We start from the raw sequence: 20568 nt of genomic DNA, 5'->3' as shown, positions 1-20568 counted from the left end.
TCTAAACTGAGGATGTCGTTCTGGCTTGTGCAGCCCTTTGAGACACTTGTGATTTGGGGCTATATAAATAAACATTGATTGATTATGGGAAACTATAAACAGATTTTTATATAATGTATATATTTTTTAAATCAGTTATGTATATTTCACTTTTTTTAAACATAAAATAATCATAAAAACACACTTTTTGGACTTTAAGGCGCACTAAAAATCTTTTAATTTTTCAAAACTCAACAGAGCGACTTATAACCCGGTGCGCCGAATGTACGGAATCATTCTGGTTGTGCTTACCGACCTCGAAAATATTTTATTTGGTACATGGTGTAATGTTATGTGTGAGCAGTAGATGGCAGTCACACATTAGAGATACGTGTAGACTGCAATATGACTCAAGTAAACAACACTGAAATGTTATATTTTCCATTAAGGCGCTCAAAAATCTATTAAAATATTTTAGTACGACTTTGGTACTGTGCTTCAACACATGAGTAGTATTATGCTGTGCATATAAGGTAAGACATACTATCTGGGATTTTGTTTCGCAATATTTTGCATAAACAACTGTTCTCACATTCTGGTACCTGCTGATCTGTATTTCGGATCTGCATAAGTCCTGAAAAATGTGCGTGTCTGCCTTTGTAGTCTGTGTCGACACCGTAGTCGATAAATTTATTCTCTTTCCTCCGTCTTCTTGTTATGGGACATTCATCCTGTCAGAAAGCGGCTTGAAGATGATCTGTAAAACATCATCTATGCAACATTTTGACCAAAGAACCACCATCACATGTTATGTACACCACAAGGAAGGCGTTTATATATAGAAAAACTAATATATATATATATATATATATATATATATATATATATATATATATATATCTTGATTGGATTATCCAGAGAATAGTGCTCGATACCGTGGTAGAGCGCAATATGTAGGTGTGGGAAAAATCACAAGACTACTTCATCTCTACAGAAGTGTTTCATGAGGGGTTCCCTCAATCATCAGGAGATTTTAATGGAAGCGTTCACATACAATGGTTTATATAGGGCACAGAGTGGGTGGGTACAGGCAGGCGTAGGGGCGTGGTGATTGGCTCATGCATTACCTAGGAGGTGTTTCCGTCTGTGGCGGCATGTTGAAATGATTTCACGGCGCTTGTTGAGGGATGACAGGACTGGATGATATATAATAAACAGTTTCTCTTTCAAGCATAGGTTGCATCTTTTATTACCACTGTTGTAAGGTGTGCTGGATGCAAGAATTTGCCATGTTATTGAATATTCAACATTATTGTCTTTGAGGTTCCAAATGTGTTTGCTGAGTTCTGTAGAATTCCGCAAAGTCTGGTTTCTAAAGGAGGCTTTGTGATTATTCCATCTGGTTTTAAACGCTCATTCGGTTAATCCTACGTACGTGTCGGATGTGTTAATGTCCTTGCGTGTTACCTTTGCTTGGTAAACAACTGATGTCTGTAAGCATCGTCCGTTGAGAGGGCAATCAGGTTTCTTGCGACAGTTACATTCATTATTGGTTTCAGAGTCGTTTAGTCTGGGGGTGGGCAGTCCTTTTGCAATTACTTTGTTGTGGTTTGAAATGATTTGTTGTATGTTATTCATACAATGAATAACATACAACAAATCATTTCAAACCCACTCTGTGCCCTATATAAACCATTGTGTGTGAATGCTTCCATTAAAATCTCCTGATGATTGAGGGAATCCCTCATGAAACACTTCTGTAAAGATGAAGTAGTCTTGTGATTTTTCCCACACCTACATATATACATATATATATATATATATATATATATATATATATATATGTATATATATATATATATATATATATATATATATATATATATATATATATACGACTCCTTTAATGCACCTTATAATCTGGTGCGACTTATAAATGAGATAAATAAACCCGCTAATCGGCAGTGCACTTTATAATCCAGAAAACAACGGAAAATACGGTTACATTTTTTTGCATTTTTTTCTCTACAACTTTGAGCACATGGATTGTAAATTCAAACACAGCACAAGTCTTTTTTTCTTCTTTTAAATGCATTTATTTAACAGTCACCAGATGATGAGATACATTCTTTTGAAAAAAAGAAATAGACAACAAAACTGATAATCCTTTTGAGACTTTTTTTTTTTCCTTAAAAACTATTTTACAATATTCTTAATATATAGATTTTGTACAAAATAAATGTAAAGTCAAAACAGGGGCGGGCGGAGGTCGACATCTTAAAAAAGGGGCGCGGGGAGAGAGCAGGTGGGAGGTACGGGAGTTGACTGGAAACAACTAGCACACGTAGGATTGGACAAAGACCCATCGTTCATAAATAAATAGAGCAAAACGAGACGGGTGTAGGACGACTCGCTTCGGGCAAAGCCCGCACATTTTCCCGCGACGCGGGCTAAAGGCTCGGTGATAGAAGAAGAGTATTCACCTCAATAATGGGTCTGATAGTCTCTGCCATGTTTGACCTTTGGCTGGAACAATAAACACCCTTTAAGCCCCGCCCACCTTTTGTGTACAAGGTTAAATGGAGAGAGGTTCTCCTTGGAGGTGCCCGAGAAGAGACTGGGGGGCTGGGGGGGGGGGGGGGGGGGGGATGTCCTCTCCGTGACTCCTTCAAGGCCGATGATAAAGAAGCTTCAGACTAACCCCAACACCACCACGCGCTCCGGCACCGCCTCCACCCCTGGCTCACGAACACAGAGACAATGGAGCAAAGCACAAACGTGGGCGGGCGGACGAGTTCCGACCGGGAGGGCGGGAGGAAGGTCAGACTGCACTACATTTCACCAACGGAATTTCGCCAGCGCTGTTGGTCCGTAGACTTACCAAGAACACAATGACAACACGACAACAGAATCAACACACACACACAAAAGGGGCGGTGACGGATGGCTTTGCGGGCTTCTCATCGATGTCTTGCCCAAAATTGGACATTTGGGGAAGTGGGATGGCAAGTCATGGTGAGATACGGGAGGACGACGTGTTAGCTTCTCAATAATGACGCATTGCTGCCGCATCACTTTGGAGATTAAAAGCAAGATGCTGAATTTCAATCAAGCCCCATTAATGGCTCGCCGTGAGTAATGGCCACTTTGTCTGCGCTGGCAGGCGGAAGGAGAACGCCACATCCAGACAGAGCCTGGGAGAGAGGCCCAGGTGAGACAAGGTGATACAAGTTTTTAATTCAGCAAATTGCACGCTAGCGAGTAATGATGGAATCCACTTAGTGATGTCGTGACAACACGCCCGGGCCGCCGGCGAGAAGGACATTAACCAAACGTGGCGTCCAACAGAGGAGTCAAGGTCTGGATGTATGAGGCTGTAAATAACGGCGGTGCGAAGACACAGGCCGGGATTGATTGGATCTCATGAGAGTGGATTTCATTAAGAAGGGAAAGCGGTCCTGAATCAGAAATTAATTTGGGTTTTCAATGATTTCTTGTACTTTTTTTTCACCCGGTCCCCACTTTGTCTGAAGGACTGATTAAGGGGCTTATTTAAGATTGACGTCTGACACCGGTTTCCGACTGCATTTGTTCGTGCCCAAAGAGTTGCAGCCCATACCCCCGCCCCGCCAAAGGTTCTGCCAGATAAAGACCCACTTGCAATAAAGTGCACTGAGAGTTCAGCTCTCATGGCAGATGAGAAGCAATGATGCTGAGAGATTGTCATCACAGTATAGCTGATATGAGGAACATGAGCTAGATCTCACAGGGAGAGGGAGAGGAGTTGCAAAAAAAGGAGGAAGTGGTGACAGACAACAAAGAAAGACATGGTCCTATGGTCTGTGTCAAGTAAGGAATGTCACAGTTGAACACAGTGCTTTATGGGTAACTGTTCATTTTGTGAGGGCCCCCGGTGGGTCCTACCGCATTTCAGCCAGGGACCCAGCTCTGGTTGCTGTGGGTTTGCTGTGGACCGGCAAGTCCGCTCATTCCCATCCCCATGCCCATGGTCACACCCATTCCCATTCCCATTCCGAGTCCCACCCCCTGAGCGAGGGAGCAGTCAAAGTTGAAGTCCATCTCCTCCCCAGAGTCCATAATGTCGTGGAGGAGGATAGACTCTACGTCGCAGTCCAGGCTGCCCTGGAACATGTCAATGTCCAGGTCAGCGGGTAGTCTCTCGTGCGGGTGGGGTTGGTGGTAGTTGTGGTGGTAACTCCCATTGCCATTACTTCCCCCCATGCCCTGGCCAAGGTGGAAGGGTCCGTTAGCCATGGCTTGGTGTTGCGGCTCAGGGTAATGGTTGTGACGAGGGTGTGGATGAGGGGCGGTGGCCAAATGGCAAGAGTCCTGGGGCATGCCAAGCATCCCCGCTGGGTTAGGGGGCAGGGTGGTTGACGCCGGGAGGTGGGCGTGCGACGGTGGACTGTAAAGGTAGGGCGATTTGTGATTGTAAGTCTGCAGCTGGTTGCCGCATGGATTGAGGTGCAGCACTCGGGGCGGGGTGTGGTTGTGACTGATGCTGTTGTGACTGAGGCTGTGAGATGAGTTGTGATTGTGTGACGGAGTATGGCTGTGAGTTCTGTTGTGACTGTGATGTCCATTGTGGTGACCGGCAAGGTGGCTGTGAGGGTTGGAGCCGTTACAAGCCATCATGTGATGGCCTTCTCTTTTGGGGACCAGCATCATGTCCTTCGAGCAGTATGGCTGCCCGGCTGAAACCCCCGTTAGCAGACTCTGCAGAGCGTTGCTGTTGGAGTATGTCCGCATTGTTCCCGAAAACCTGGCTGGCTTGTTCTCCTGGATGGTTTGCATGGGTGAGTGGTGGCGCATCATGCCTATGCCCGTTGCACCATACCCCCCTGATCCATAAGAACCTTGGCCCTTCACTCCAGAGCTGTAGTGGTAGACTGAGGTCTGGTGCTTATGTCTGCCAACAGAGGGATGCTGTTGGTGTTGCTGCTGCTGTGAATGATGGTGATGATAGCCGTCCTCCATCAGCTGCTCATCAAGACAGATGGCACCTGTCAGGTTGGCCAGCTGAGGCAATTGCTCAAGGGGAGGACAGCGATTGCCTGTCCCCATGGACGGAGAGCAGGCGGTCGGGGAGGGGTAGAGGTGTGGGGAGGTGGAACAGGACAGGTCTCCCTCCTCTGGTTCCTCCGGTTCCCCCTCAGCAAGGATGGGCGACAAGCGGCCGCTCAGAGTGGAGGCCGACGAGCTTGCCCTGGAGTGGAGATCTGTCCAGGCGTCGAACTCCCCATCTGTCCTGGATACCCCTCCAGATCCGGGGAGACCTTTATGCGGTGGGCTGCCGTGATCAGGGGAGCCCTGAAGCCCGACGACAGCAGATACCGCTCCAATTCCAGGGCGTCCGACCCTTTTCCCCCGAATGCGACCTTTGCTCTTAAGATACTTGGTGTTGTTGTCCATGGAAACGGCTCGCCGCCGCGGGGCCTTGCCCATCTTCCCTCCATCAGGGTTCAGCATCCACCAGGAGCTCTTTCCAGTGCCCTCATTTTGAACACGGATGAAGCGCGTGTGGAGGGAGAGGTTGTGTCGGATGGAATTCTGCAGAGAAACAGAAGAAAATGTGGGTTAGAGATCACATGACGACACTCCAGATCGTATCTTTGTGGCTCACATTGGACCGTTGTGGCCTATGCCTGTTTGCGTGGAATAGACATGTTGTCTCTGTGCTGAGGTTTTTTTGGGGGTAGACTGTAGTTAAGGCTGGCGATTGATTTTGATTTTGAACACGGGGATCAGCTTTTAGCATAGTTCCTCGAGCAAACATGGCGGAAGTGACTGTTAGAAGTTACCTCAGTAGTAAACAGTAGGGAAGCAAAAATTCTAGGTATAATCCGAGAATACAACAATGGACCATGATCCTGTGTTGTGTGTCAGTGAATGTGTGTGTGTGTACGTTTGTGTGTCATCGCGCCGTAATTAATGTTCGACCAGCGTTGTGACTACAGATGTATCATGAATTGATTAACGTGGAGCCCGACTTAAACAAGTCGAAAAACTTACTCGGGTGTTACCATTTAGTGGTCAATTGAACGGAATATGTACAGTATTGTGCAATCTACTAATAAAAGTGAAGTGAATTATATTTATATAGCGCTTTTTCTCAAGCGACTCAAAGCGCTTTACATAGTGAAAACCCAATATCTAAGTGACATTTAAACCAGTGTGGGTGGCACCGGGAGCAGGTGGGTAAAGTGTCTTGCCCAAGGACACAACGGCAGTAACTAGGATGGCACAAGCGGGAATCGAACCTGCAACCCTCAAGTTGCTGGCACAGCCACTCTACCAACCGAGCTATGTATCAATCAGTCAATCAATGTCCGATATTATCGGCTGACAAATGCTTTAAAATGTAATATCGGAAATTATCGCTATCGGTTTGAAGAAGTAAAATTCCAAGAAATAAAATGTAGGACTTTTTAAAACGCCGCTGTACGGAGTGGTACACGGACGTAGGGCCAATAAACCTTGAAGGCACTGCCTTTGCGTGCCTGCCCAATCACATAATATTTACGGCTTTTCCCACACACAAGTGAATGCAAGGCATACTTGGTCGACAGCCATACACGTCACACTGAGGGTGGCCATATAAACAACCATAACACTGTTACAAAAATGCGCCACACTGTAAACCCAGACCAAACAAGAATGACAAACATATTTTGGGAGAACTTCCGCACCGTAACACAACGGTATAGCTCGGTTGGTAGAGTGGCCGTGCCAGCAACTTGAGGGTTGCAGGTTCGATTCCCGCTTCCGCCATCCCAGTCACTGCCGTTGTGTCCTTGGGCAAGACACTTTACCCACCTGCTCCCAGTGCCACCCACACTGGTTTAAATGTCACTTAGATATTGGGTTTCACTGTGTAAAGCGCTTTGAGTCACTAGAGAAAAGCGCTATATAAATATAATTCACTAAACACAACAGAACAAATACTGAGAACCCCTCGCAGCACTAACTCTTCTGGGACGCTCCAACAAACACCCCCTCTACACCCGAGACCTCACTTCACCTCATTTCACTTGTGGATTGATAAAGTTCGTCTCAGTGCAACACAATTACATATATATATATATATATATATATATGTATATATATATATATATATATATATATATATGTATATGTATATGAACAAAATGACAGTTGTACGCATGTAAATAATGTAAATAATTCAATGTATATACTATGATGATTAACTTGTGTGATGACTGTATTATGCTGATAGTATATATTTGTACCATGAATTGATTAACGTGGACCCCGACTTAAACACGTTGAAAAACTTATTGGGGTGTTACCATTTAGTGGTCAATTGTAGGGAATATGTACTGTACTGTGCAATCTACTAATAAAAGTATCAATCAATCAATCAATCAATCAATGTGATTTGAACTTAATGAAAACGACTGAAAATAAGCCAGGTCCAGGGGAGGGCCATGGTGGGGGGGACATGGGAGGGCCCGTATATTTTGTCCCCTGCCCGTAAAGTCGGACTAGTCCAGTTCTCTCTTTCTCTTCTTTTGTAGTATCTAGCACAGCTAACCGCTACATGGGTCTAAAAGTTGCTGAGCAGGGGGGAGATCAAGGGTGATCGGTCAAATGCAGAGGAGACATTTCCCGACACTGAGTGTGTGTGTGTGTGTGTGTGTGTGTGTGTGTGTGTGTGTGTGTGTGTGTGACAGTCATTGGAACTTTAACTTGTCTGTGAATGATTGGCAGATGATGAGTCCAGCTTGGATAGGCTCCAGCCCCCAGAAGACTCTGACACGAGGTGTAGAAAATAGACGGACGTCCTCTCGGAATTGCAACATTTTCCACAGGGTCGGAGCAGACATCCAAAACATAATCACAACCATCGGCAGCACTTCTGCTTCTTCAAGTCGTCCTCGTCCGTTATTACTGGACTACGCGCAATCAGTGTCAAGAAATAACGTCCCAGCTGTCATTAGACCGAGGACGCGGTCGAGGAACACAAACACAGCCTCCGCCGGAGAGAAGCGTTAGACCCTGTCAGTCGCCGCCAACCCGGAACGACCTGGGACTCGCATCTTTAACGTCTCTCTCGGCGCTCACGTCAATCCTCCCACTTTCATTTCCATCAAATCCATCTGTCCTCCTCTACGTCTTCATTCAAGCTCGGGCCAGAATGTTGGAAGCCAGTCTATGTCTGGATGAGTGCCAGCCATGTTGCTCTGAGTGGGGAGGATGGATCACGAGACTGAGCTGGGGGGCAAGGAAGGCTAATGGATGGATCCCCATTTCCAATATCTATTGCCACTGCCAATCTCCTTCCTTCCCTGCCTCCATGTTTTTTTCTGTCTGCATCACAATCCCCTGTTTCTATTTTGTCACAGAGCGCTGCTTCTTTTCTATTTTTTTGTCCAGACCGGTCCTGATTTTCTTTTTCTCATATATCGTCCACAACAATCGTTTTCCATCTGTGCTTTCAATCGTCCATTCTGTCACTAATGCAGTGCGTCACCAATTACTTAACCATTACGATTGTATTGTACCGTATGTCCCGGCAAGAAATCTGCGTTCAAAAGACTCCGGCTTATTAGTGATTCCTAGAGCTCAAAAAAAGTCTGCGGGCTATAGAGCGTTTTCCGTTCGGGCTCCAGTACTCTGGAATGCCCTCCCGGTAACAGTTCGAGATGCTACCTCAGTAGAAGCATTTAAGTCTCATCTTAAAACTCATCTGTATACTCTAGCCTTTAAATAGACCTCCTTTTTAGACCAGTTGATCTGCCGCTTCTTTTCTTTCTCCTATGTCCCCCCCTCCCTTGTGGAGGGGGTCCGGTCCGATGACCATGGATGAAGTACTGACTGTCCAGAGTCGAGACCCAGGATGGACCGCTCGTCGGGACCCAGGATGGACCGCTCGCCTGTATCGGTTGGGGACATCTCTACGCTGCTGATCCGCTTGAGATGGTTTCCTGTGGACGGGACTCTCACTGCTGTCTTGGAGCCACTATGGATTGAACTTTCACAGTATCATGTTAGACCCGCTCGACATCCATTGCTTTCGGTCCCCTAGAGGGGGGGGGGTTGCCCACATCTGAGGTCCTCTCCAAGGTTTCTCATAGTCAGCATTGTCACTGGCGTCCCACTGAATGTGAATTCTCCCTGCCCACTGGGTGTGAGTTTTCCTTGCCCTTTTGTGGGTTCTTCCGAGGATGTTGTAGTCGTAATGATTTGTGCGGTCCTTTGAGACATTTGTGATTTGGGGCTATATAAATAAACATTGATTGATTGATTGATTGATACAGTCGCCATCCTGGGCATGAAGATAAAGTACAGCCGGCAGTAGAGGCTCCTCTATGGGGTCTTGGGGCTCGAGGAGGTTAACACCTTTGCTACAGTTACCCCAGGTGGGCCTTGGCAAAGACCTTGTACCATGAATTGATTAACGTGGACCCCGACTTAAACAAGTTGAAAAACTTATTGGGGTGTTACCATTTAGTGGTCAATTGTAGGGAATATGTACTGAACTGTGCAATCTACTGATAAAAGTATCAATCAATCAATCAAAACCTGCCTGCGCCCTGGCCAGGGATACAGTGAAGACCTCAACGACGGACCAGGCAGAAGACGGTAGATGAATAATACAAATGCCGTTTCCATATGAGTTGGGAAATTGTGTTAGATGTAAATATAAACAGAATACAATGATTTGCAAATCCTTTTCAAGCCATATTCAGTTGAATATGCTACAAAGACAACATATTTGATGTTCAAACTCATAAATCATTAACGTTAGAACTTGATACCAGCAACACATGACAAAGAAATTGGGAAAGGTGGCAATAAATACTGATAAAGTTGAGGAATGCTCATCAAACACTTATTTGGAACATCCCACAGGTGTGCAGGCTAATTGGGAACAGGTGGGTGCCATGATTGGGTATAAAAGCAGCTTCCCCAAAAATGCTCAGTCTTTCACAAGAAAGGATGGGGCGAGGTACACCCCTTTGTCCACAACTGCGTGAGCAAATAGTCAAACAGTTTAAGAACAACCTTTCTCAAAGTGCAATTGCAAGAAATTTAGGGATTTCAACATCTACGCTCCATAATATCATCAAAAGGTTCAGAGAATCTGGAGAAATCACTCCATGTAAGCGGCATGGCCAGAGACCAACATTGAATGACCGTGACCTTCAATTCCTCAGACGGCACTGTATGAAAAAACATCATAAATCTCTAAAGGATATCACCACATGGGCTCAGGAACACTTCAGAAAACCACTGTCACTAAATACAGTTTGTCGCTACATCTGTAAGTGCAAGTTAAAGCTCTACTATGCAAAGCGAAAGTAATTTATCAACAACATCCAGAAACGCCGCTGGCTTCTCTGGGCCCGAGATCATCTAAGACGGACTGATGCAAAGTAGAAAAGTGTTCTGTGGTCAGACAAGTCCACATTTCAAATTGTTTTTGGAAATATTGGACATTGTGTCATCCGGACCAAAGGGGAAGTGAACCATCCAGACTGTTATCGACGCAAAGTGTAAAAGCCAGCATGTGTGATGGTATGGGGGTGCATTAGTGCCCAAGGCATGGGTAACTTACACATCTGTGAAGGCACCATTAATGCTGAAAGGTACATACAGGATTTGGAACAACATATGCTGCCATCTAAGCGCCGTCTTTTTCATGGACGCCCCTGCTTATTTCAGCAAGACAATGCCAAGCCACGTGTTACAACAGGGGGGTTTCGGTACTTTCCTGGCCCGCCTGCAGTCCAGACCTGTCTCCCATGGAAAATGTGTGCCGCATTATGAAGCGTGAAATAGGACAGCGGAGACCCCGGACTGTTGAAGGACTGAAGCTCTACATAAAACAAGAATGGGAAAGAATTCCACTTTCAAAGCTTCAACAATTAGTTTCCTCAGTTCCCAAACGTTTATTGAGTGTTGTTAAAAGAAAAGGTGATGTAACACAGTGGTGAACATGCCCTTTCCCAACTACTTTGGCACGTGTTGCAGCCATGAAATTCTAGGATAATTATTATTTGCAAAAAAAAAAAGAAAAGTTTATGAGTTTGAACATCAAATATGTTGTCTTTGTAGTGCATTCAACTGAATATGGCTTGAAAAGGATTTGGGCCGGGCTCCAGTGTGTCCTGCCTGTCTGTCGGACCGTCGGCTCCACAGGTATAATAATAAAACATAGCTGCTTACTGTTCTTTTTAGCACGTTCAATAGCTTGGACCTTAAATCCTACTGAATAACTCTTAATCTTCTTCCCTTTATGCCATTTTGAATTATCGGTATTGAAAGCAGCCTCCTCCATTTTGAAAATGATGACAGGTGAATTGTCACGAGTTTGACCCGGCGGTAATACTAAGCATGCGCTAATTATATTGCGATACGAGTTTGACCCGGCAGTAATTCTAGTCAGGTGCATACATTATATACCTGGCGGCAATTCAAGGAAATACGGGGGTGTTTTTTTTTTTGTTTTTTTTGGGGGGGGGGGTGGAATACTACTCCAATAGGTTGATTGAGGGCGAGGAGCACACGCACATCCACCATCTCCGTTATGTTGCAGATTATTTGTATTCACGGCGGCGTGCGCGGCGGGAGGAAACAAATCAAATTCTGGCAGCGAGAACGGCAGAGGAGGGAGGGGAAGTGAATTCAGGTGATCTGTGAATGCCTCCTTGGGTTATCTTTCCGTGACACCTCCGGTGCCGCGTCGCCATGGCAACCGGATAAACGTGCAACGGCAGAAGTACATCACAATGTGGCGAGAGGAGACGGGGGGATGGGGGGGGTGGGATGCAAGGAGGGGGCTGGGGGGGTGGAGGAAGATGTGAGAGGTTCTTTTGATGCCGCCGCTCCAACACTAAACATCCTTTCATCTCGGCTGCGCGCCGGCCCGCAGGGGACGCCCGCTCCGTGCTGCTGACGGCTTCTCGGCGCGCCGGTTTGCACCCCCCCCCCCCCCCCCCCCCCTCCCCCACATCCTTCCGTCGTCCCAAACCTGACTGGCTCGTGCCACCTATCGCACGCCGCTCAAAGTCGGCAGCGTCGCTTCCTGCGTGACCAAATCTTGGTTCGATTAAATCCGCGTTCAAGCGCCGCCCTCCTGGCTCCCTGGAGCCTTTTCAAAAATGTATGAAAATGGAACACTCTTACAAATATGCGCCACGCTGTGAACCCACACTAAACAAGAATGACAAACACATTTCGGGAGAACATCCACACCATAACACAACAGAACAAATACACAGAACCCCTTGCAGCACTAACCTTTACGGAACTCTACAATATACACCCCCCGCCAACCCTAACCGCCCACTTCAACCTCCTCATGCTCCCTCAGGGAGAGCATGTCCCAGATTCCAAGCTGCTGTTTTCAGGCATGTTAACAAAAAATAAATAACTTTCTGACTTCCATAATAAATATGGCAGCGCCATGTTGGCATTTTTTTCCATAACTTGAGTTGATTTATTTTGTAAAACCTTGTTCCATTGTTTAATGCATCACAACAAAATGAGGCATAATAATGTGTTCATTCCATGACTGTATTTATTGCTATCGCTTGATATCGGAATCGGTAATTAAGAGTTGGACAATATCGGCAAAAAAGCCATTATCGGACATCTCTAATTTCAACATTTCCGTCAACGAAGATTTGCATCAGCCTGCGACACTCATTTTGATAGTAGGCTATTATAACTAATATTGCCGTCATTATAGCACTTATATAAGACTTTACATTTTTTGTGGCTCCAGATAATTATATATTTATTTATTTTTTGTATTTTTGGTCCAGTGTGGCTCTTTCACCATTTTGGCTTGCCGACCCCTGACCTATGTTGTCAGCTTCATACCACACCTCAAATACAAACACTCAATAACCTCTGAATGATGTGCATTTAATGTACAGTACAGCATTTAATGTACAGTACAGGCCACACCTTATCATTTCAATGCATTTTCTTTATTTTCACGACTATTTACATTGTACATTGTCCCTGAAGGCATCACAACTATGACACCTGTGAAGTGAACACCATGTCATGTGACTACCTCTCGAAGCTCATGGAGAGAATGCCAAGAGTGTGCAAAGCAGGAATCAGAGCAAATGGTGGCTATTTTGAAGAAACTAAAATAATTTTCAGTTATTCCACCTTTTTTTTGTTAAGTACAGAACTCCACATGTGTTCATTCATAGTTGTGATGCCTTCAGTGACAATCTACAAGGTAAATAGTCATGAAAATAAGGAAAACGAGAAGATGTGTTCAAACTCTTGGCCTGTACTGTATATCCCACACTAGGCACAACCCTAAAACACAAAAATAACGAGCAAGTTGGTCGGTAGAGTGGCCGTGCCAGCAACTTGAAGGTTCCAGGTTCGATCCCAGCTTTTACCAATGCACATTTACACACGAAAGAAAAGAAAAAGACTGACCAAAAAAGGAATAGGCTATACCTTCACAGAAAATTAGATTGCCTGGAACATCAACATAAAAAAAATAAATCAAATCAAAAATCAATGGGATGAAAGTAATTGTAACTATATTTTATCATTTTCAATTATTTCACCTTTCAATGTTTTCTTAAACCTTACCAAAGAATTGCATGTCTTCAGGTGATCACTGAGCTTCTTCCACCATTTAACTCCCAAAACTGTAATACATTTGTATTTTATATTTGTTCTCGCTTTACCTATTTCAAAAATCGATAATAGTTTTCTCCTCTTCAATGAAATAGCCTGCGAATACAAGCTGGAAGGCTGTTGTTTTTTTACACGAAACATAATTTCCATTAGGCCCTGCGATGAGGTGGCAACTTGTCCAGGGTGTACCCCGCCTTCCGCCCGATTGTAGCTGAGATAGGCGCCAGCGCCCCCCGCGACCCCGAAAGGGAATAAGCGGTAGAAAATGGATGGATGGATGGATGGATGATTAACATGGACCCCCGACTTAAACAAGTTGAAAAACTTATTGGGGTGTTACCATTTAGTGGTCAATTGTACGGAATATGTACTGTACTGTGCAATCTACTAATAAAAGTATCAATCAATCAATCAATCAATCAGTCCTGCCATCCGAGTCACTGCCGCTGTTATCTCGGTGTCAAAGTTTGTTTGTGACGAACCCCAAGATGCAGAGAAGGAGGCATGCATTGAGCAAGAAAACATGATTTAACTTGAACACGAAAACAAAACCAAACAAAGGGTACAACAAAAAGTGCGCACCAGGCACATAACAAACTTGGTTATGAACAAACAAAAACTGGAAGCAGGGAACAAAAAACAGTAAGCTACAAACAGTTACCAAAGATAGCTTACCGCAACGCTGCATTGACACGACACCACAGGTAGCAACCACAATAATCCAGCACAGACTGGATGGGAAGGCATGTTAAATTGGGGAGGGGGCTGATTTACACCAGGTGTGGCCAGGTGCCAATTAGCCACAGCGGAGGGGAAACGGTGCTCAGGGAGAAACACACAAAATAAGGAAATACTACACACACAAAGGAAACAAAGACAAATGGAGAGGAAAAAACTAAAACATAACCAAACTGTCAGGGACAAACCTGACACTCGGTAAAGGTGTAACAGTACGTGTGTTTGTATTGAACCGTTTCGGTTCTGTGCGGAGGTTTATCGAACGAGTTTCCACAGGACATATTAAGTAACGTAAACAATGCCGGACATTTGAGGCATTTGAGAAACTCCACCCTGACAGCCCCGCAAAAGAGGACATGTTCGGTGAAATGAGGCCGTATGGTCAGTCCATCGGTGTCCTCTTTTGCTAGCATGCTAGCAGCGATAGACTGACCATACGTCCTCTTTTCACCGGACATGTCCTCTTTTGCGGGGCTGTCAGGGCGGAGTTTCTTAATGTCCGGCATTTTGAGTGATGGTTGCGTGTATTAACAATGTACGTTCAGGGTTAAGAAGGAGTTAAAAACCAAACAAATTGTACGCGGCGCTGCAGCATTGGTGAGGCAGAGACAGAGAGAGCAAGAGAGTTGTGATAAAGGCGCATTTGTCTCCAGGCTCTGCTTTTTATCCTTTGATTTATCAGATTACATTTTTTATTATCTATAGCAGGGGTGTCAAAAGTGTGCTCCGGAGGCCATTTGCGGCCCACAACTAATGTTTTAAAGGCCCACGGCACAACCTAAAAATACTATTAAAATAAACAAAAACATAACAAAAGTGAAATAAAAAAGCTTGAAGGTTAAATGTAATTTAGAAAAAGTTGCAATGTCGACTAATAAAACAAAGCAGTTTTTTCTTTCAAACTGTCATCGCTCAAAACATAATATTGAATCAAAATCTGTTATGATCCGCCGCCCAGATCATATGTTATTTGGGATTTTGAGTCCTTGTTTTTGGATTATTTTTGGACTCTTCCTGTTCTGAGTTTTGCTCTTCCTGATTTATCTGGTTACCATAGTTTGATATTAGTTCCACCTGCTGCTCCTTGTTTTTGACTCGCACCTGTCGGTAATCACGTTCTGTATTCACGCCTGCCTTTTCCGTCCACTCGTTCACTCCTCGTAGTTTGTGTTACATACAGTTTGTGTTTCACAAGTGACGACTCGGTTTTTCCGTGTCTGGACTCGCTAGCCTCCGCGCTAACCCTTTAGTATTTTCTAGCTCCCATGCTAGTTCTGTTTGTTTTTGCCTTTTCTGCCTAGTGCGAGTTTTCTGTTTCCTACTCTGTTTAAGTTTTGAATAAATCATTATTTCTTACTGTACGCTGTGTCCTTGCCCAATCTGCATCCTTGGAAGAGCGCCACCTGCCCCACGATGCCAGCCAAGCGTCACAAAAATCAATGACATTATGAATTGTTGACCTATCCAAGTTTCCTTCCATTACTTCACATCAAATATTCCACTAGGAAAAATATTTTTGGTGGAAGATTTTGCCAATTTGGTAAATAAATAACCCAAAAAATTATATTTTGTTGTTTTCTTACTGTACCGAAAATGAACCAAACCGGGACCTCTAAACCGAGGTACGTACCAAACCACCTTTTTGTGTACCGTTACACCCTTAGTCCTCGGGCAAGACACTTTACCCACCTGCTCCTAGTGCCACCCACACTGCTTCAAATAGATATTTGGGTTTCACTATGTAAAGCGCATTGAGCCACTAGAGAAAAGCGCTATTTAAATATAATTCACAATTCACAAAATGGAGAAAATGAAGGAATTCACTGACAAGGAGATTGAGGTGCTTTTGGTTGAAGTGGGGGAAAAAAGTACACTGTCACGCCGTCCTGGTTTACCGTGAATGAAAGAAAGTAGAGTGGGATAAAGTGTCAATGTTGTGGAGTCAGAGAGATGCAACGCAGGAACGCTTAAGAAAGAAGTGGTGCTCCATCAGAAAGTAGGCGAAGAAGAAGATGGATGCCACCAAAACTCACCCCGTTTCAAAATATAGTTGCTGCAATGATACGTAAAACTTTAGAACAGGTGGGAGCGCGTGTGGGTGACTCCGAGTTTCCTGAAAACGGATACAATAAGTGGAACTGACAACCAAATGTGTTCATACAGTAGCCTGCTTACAGCCAGATTAGCTCCATGTCAATCACATCAACATTCAAAACTTCCCAAAAACAACACGGAAGACTTTGACTCCTGTTGGGTAAGTACTCCATTTGTGATTACAACTAGGGCTGGGCGATGTATCGATATTTGAAGGAAGAATTAATTCCCAATAAAAACAGCAGGGGGTCCATCGTCTGGCGGTGGTTTGGCTTCAAGCGGGAAGATGTCGAACAGACAACTGTCATTTGTCAAGTGTGGGGCAAAAGCGTTGCTACCAAAAGTAGCATTACTGCTAATATGTAGCATCATTTGAAAAGTCACCTGCTAAATCAGTGGTTCTCAACCTTTTTTCAGTGATGTACCCCCTGTGAACATGTTTTTAATTCAAGTACCCCCTAATCAGAGCAAAGCATTTTTGGTTGAAAAAAAGAGATAAAGGAGTAAAATACAGCACTATGTCATCAGTTTCTGATTTATTAAATTGTATTAAAAAAAAAACCATATAAAAATAACTAAAAACTTGTTGAAAAATAAACAAGTGATTCAATTATAAATACAGATTTCTACACATAGAAGTAATCATCAACTTAAAGTGCCCTCTTTGGGGATTGTAATAGAGATCCATCTGGATTCATCAACTTACTTCTAAACATTTCTTCACAAAAAAAATAAATCTTTAACATCAATATTTATGGAACATGTCCACAGAAAGTCTAGCTGTCAACACTGAATATTGCATTGTTGTATTTCTTTTCACACTTTATGAACTTACATTCCTATTCTGTTGAAGTATTATTCAATAAATATATTTATCAAGGATATTTGAATTGTTGCTATTTTTAGAATATTTAAAAAAAAAATCTCACGTACCCCTTGGCATACCTTCAAGTACCCCCAGGGGTACAAGTACCCCCATTTGAGAACCACTGTAATACATCACTAAGCTTTAGAACTTTGTTGTAAAAATCTCCTTCCACGTCTGTCCCTGACACCCACATTTCAGGCTCTGGAAACACTCAGTGGAAACGCTCCCCGCCCACACTGCTTGGTGCCTCCTCTGAGCTGCTGGGACTTACGTTACCATAGTAACTCATTAGATGACCGTAGTAGAAGTTAAAGTCAAAGTAGCAATGATTGTCACACACACACTAGGTATGGTGAAATGTGTCCTCTGCATTTGACCCATCCCCCTGTTCACCCCCTGGGAGGTGAGGGGAGCAGTGAGCAGCAGCAGTGGCCGCGCCCGGGAATCATTGTTGGTGATTCAACCACCAATTCCAAGGCTTGATGCTGAGTGCCAAGCAGGGAAGTAAATGCTCCCATTTTTATAGTCTTTGGTATGACTCAGCCGGGTTTGAACTCACAACCTACCAATCTCAGGGCGGACACTCTAACCACTAGGTAACTAATTACATTACCATAGTAACTAATATATCATGCAAAAGTGCAGATTCCAACCATTGAAATACTTTGCATAGTTCAATCAATCAATGTTTACTTATATAGCCCAAAATAACAATTGATTGATTGATTGATTGATTGATTTGGTGATTGACTGGGATGAGAATCAGCACCTCCAAGTCCGAGTCCATGGTTCTCGCCCGGAAAAAGGTGGAGAGTGAAGTGAAGTGTGAAGTGAATTATATTTATATAGCGCTTTTCTCTAGTGACTCAAAGCGCTTTACATAGTGAAAGCCAATATCTAAGTTCCATTTAAAGCAGTGTGGGTGGCACTAGGAGCAGGTGGGTCAAGTGTCTTGCCCGAGGACTAAGGGTGTAACGGTACACAAAAAAGGTGGTTTGGTACGTACCTCGGTTTAGAGGTCCCGGTTTGGTTCATTTTCGGTACAGTAAGAAAACAACAAAATATAATTTTTGGGGTTATTTATTTACCAAATTGGCAAAATCTTCCACCAAAAATATTTTTCCTAGTGGAATATTTGATGTGAAGTAATGGAAGGAAACTTGGATAGGTCAACAATTCATAATGTCATTGATTTTTGTGACGCTTGGCTGGCATCGTGGGGCAGGTGGCGCTCTTCCAAGGACACAGCGTACAGTAAGAAATAATGATTTATTCAAAACTTAAACAGAGTAGGAAACAGAAAACTTGCACTAGGCAGAAAAGGCAAAAACAAACAGAACTAGCATGGGAGCTAGAAAATACTAAAGGGTTAGCGCGGAGGCTAGCGAGTCCAGACACGGAAAAACCGAGTCGTCACTTGTGAAACACAAACTGTATGTAACACAAACTACGAGGAGTGAACGAGTGGACGGAAAAGGCAGGCGTGAATACAGAACGTGATTACCGACAGGTGCGAGTCAAAAACAAGGAGCAGCAGGTGGAACTAATATCAAACTATGGTAACCAGATAAATCAGGTGTGAAGTGAATTATATTTATATAGCGCTTTTCTCTAGTGACTCAAAGCGCTTTACATAGTGAAAGCCAATATCTAAGTTCCATTTAAAGCAGTGTGGGTGGCACTGGGACCAGGTGGGTAAAGTGTCTTGCCCAAGGACACAACGGCAGTGACTAGGATGGCGGAAGCGGGAATCGAACCTGCAACCCTCAAGTTGCTGGCACGGCCACTCTACCAACCGAACTATGCCTCTCCGGGTTGGGGAGGAGACTCTGCCCCAAGTGGAGGTGTTTAAGTACCTCTGAGTCTTGTTCACGAGTTTTTTTTGTTAGTTTTTTAATTGATACTTTTATTAGTAGATTGCACAGTTCAGTACATATTCCCTACAATTGACCACTAAATGGTAACACCCCAATAAGTTTTTCAACTTGTTTAAGTCGGGGTCCACGTTAATCAATTCATGGTACAAATATATACTATCAGCATAATACAGTCATCACACAAGTTAATCATCATAGTATATACATTGAATTATTGACATTCTTTACAATTCTTTACAGCTTTGGTTGATATCAGTACTTCAGTCATCAACAATTGCATCAACGGAGAAATGTGGACATTGAAACAGTGTAGGTGTGACTTAGTAGGATATGTACAGCCAGGAGAGAACATAGTGAGTTCACATAGCATAAGAACAAGTATATACATTAGAAGTACATTTGAGTTGTTTATAATCCGGGGAGATGGGATGTGAATGGAGGAGGGTATTAGTAAAGTGTTGAAGTTGCCTGGAGGTGTTGTTTTAGAGCGCTTTTGAAGGAATATAGAGATGCTCTTACTTTTATACCTGTTGGGAGTGCATTCCACATTGATGTGGCATAGAAAGAGAATGAGTTAAGACCTTTGTTAGATCGGAATCTGGGTTTAACGTGGTTTGTGGAGCTCCCCCAGGTGTTGTGGTTATGGCGGTCATTTACGTTAAGGAAGTAGTTTGACATGTACTTCGGTATCAAGGAGGTGTAGCGGATTTTATAGACTAGGCTCAGTGCAAGTTGTTTTACTCTGTCCTCCACCCACTTTGGAGAAGTGGATTGGAGTGAGGGAAGAGTGGATGGTGCAGATCGGTGCGGCGTCTTCAGAAATGCGGATGTTGTACCGATCCGTTGTGGTGAAGAAGGAGCTGAGCCGGAAGGCAAAGCTCTCAATTTACCGGTCGATCCACGTTCCCATCCTCACCTATGGTCATGAGCCTTGGGTTATGACCGAAAGGACAAGATCACGGGTACGAGCGGCCCAAATGAGTTTCCTCCGCCGGGTGGCGGGTCTCTCTCTTAGAGATAGGGTGAGAAGCTCTGTCATCTGGCAGGAACTCAAAGTAAAGCTGCTGCTCCTCCACATGGAGAGGAGCCAGATGAGGTGGTTCAGGCATCTGGTCAGGATGCCACCCGAGTTCTCTGTCTGAGGATTGGCTCCGGAAGGCATGATGGTGGTGAAGATCTTCTTGAAGGTGGGATAAACCCTCTCATAAGTGTCCTGTTGTGAGGGGGCCATGTCACTTCTGTCATCAAGTTGGTTATCATGGTGCCTCTGGTAAGGTGGGGTGAAACTGCGCATGGGGTAACCATCCTGGCTCCAGACAGGATAAGGTTCTTCTCTCTTGGTGTAGGCCC

The 20568-nt window shown here is 44.2% G+C and overlaps 1 protein-coding gene across 2 annotated transcripts in view; it reads right to left on the bottom strand.

Moving 5' to 3' along the window:
- Positions 1–2063: 2063 nt before the first annotated feature.
- LOC133561609 (forkhead box protein O6-like) overlaps positions 2064–20568 on the bottom strand; it is a 129961-nt gene continuing 111456 nt past the window's right edge. For both annotated transcript variants that reach the window (XM_061915009.1, XM_061915008.1), the window contains one exon: positions 2064–5550. In XM_061915009.1, coding sequence (XP_061770993.1) covers positions 3910–5550 — 1641 coding nt within the window. In that variant the 3' untranslated portion in view covers positions 2064–3909. The remainder of the gene's footprint in view (positions 5551–20568) is intronic.

The sequence above is a fragment of the Nerophis ophidion genome, linkage group LG11, assembly GCF_033978795.1.
Source record: "Nerophis ophidion isolate RoL-2023_Sa linkage group LG11, RoL_Noph_v1.0, whole genome shotgun sequence".
Classification (NCBI taxonomy): Eukaryota; Metazoa; Chordata; class Actinopteri; order Syngnathiformes; family Syngnathidae; genus Nerophis; species Nerophis ophidion.
The sequence above is the reverse complement of the archived record's forward strand: the minus strand, read 5'-3'. Positions and strand labels throughout refer to the sequence as shown.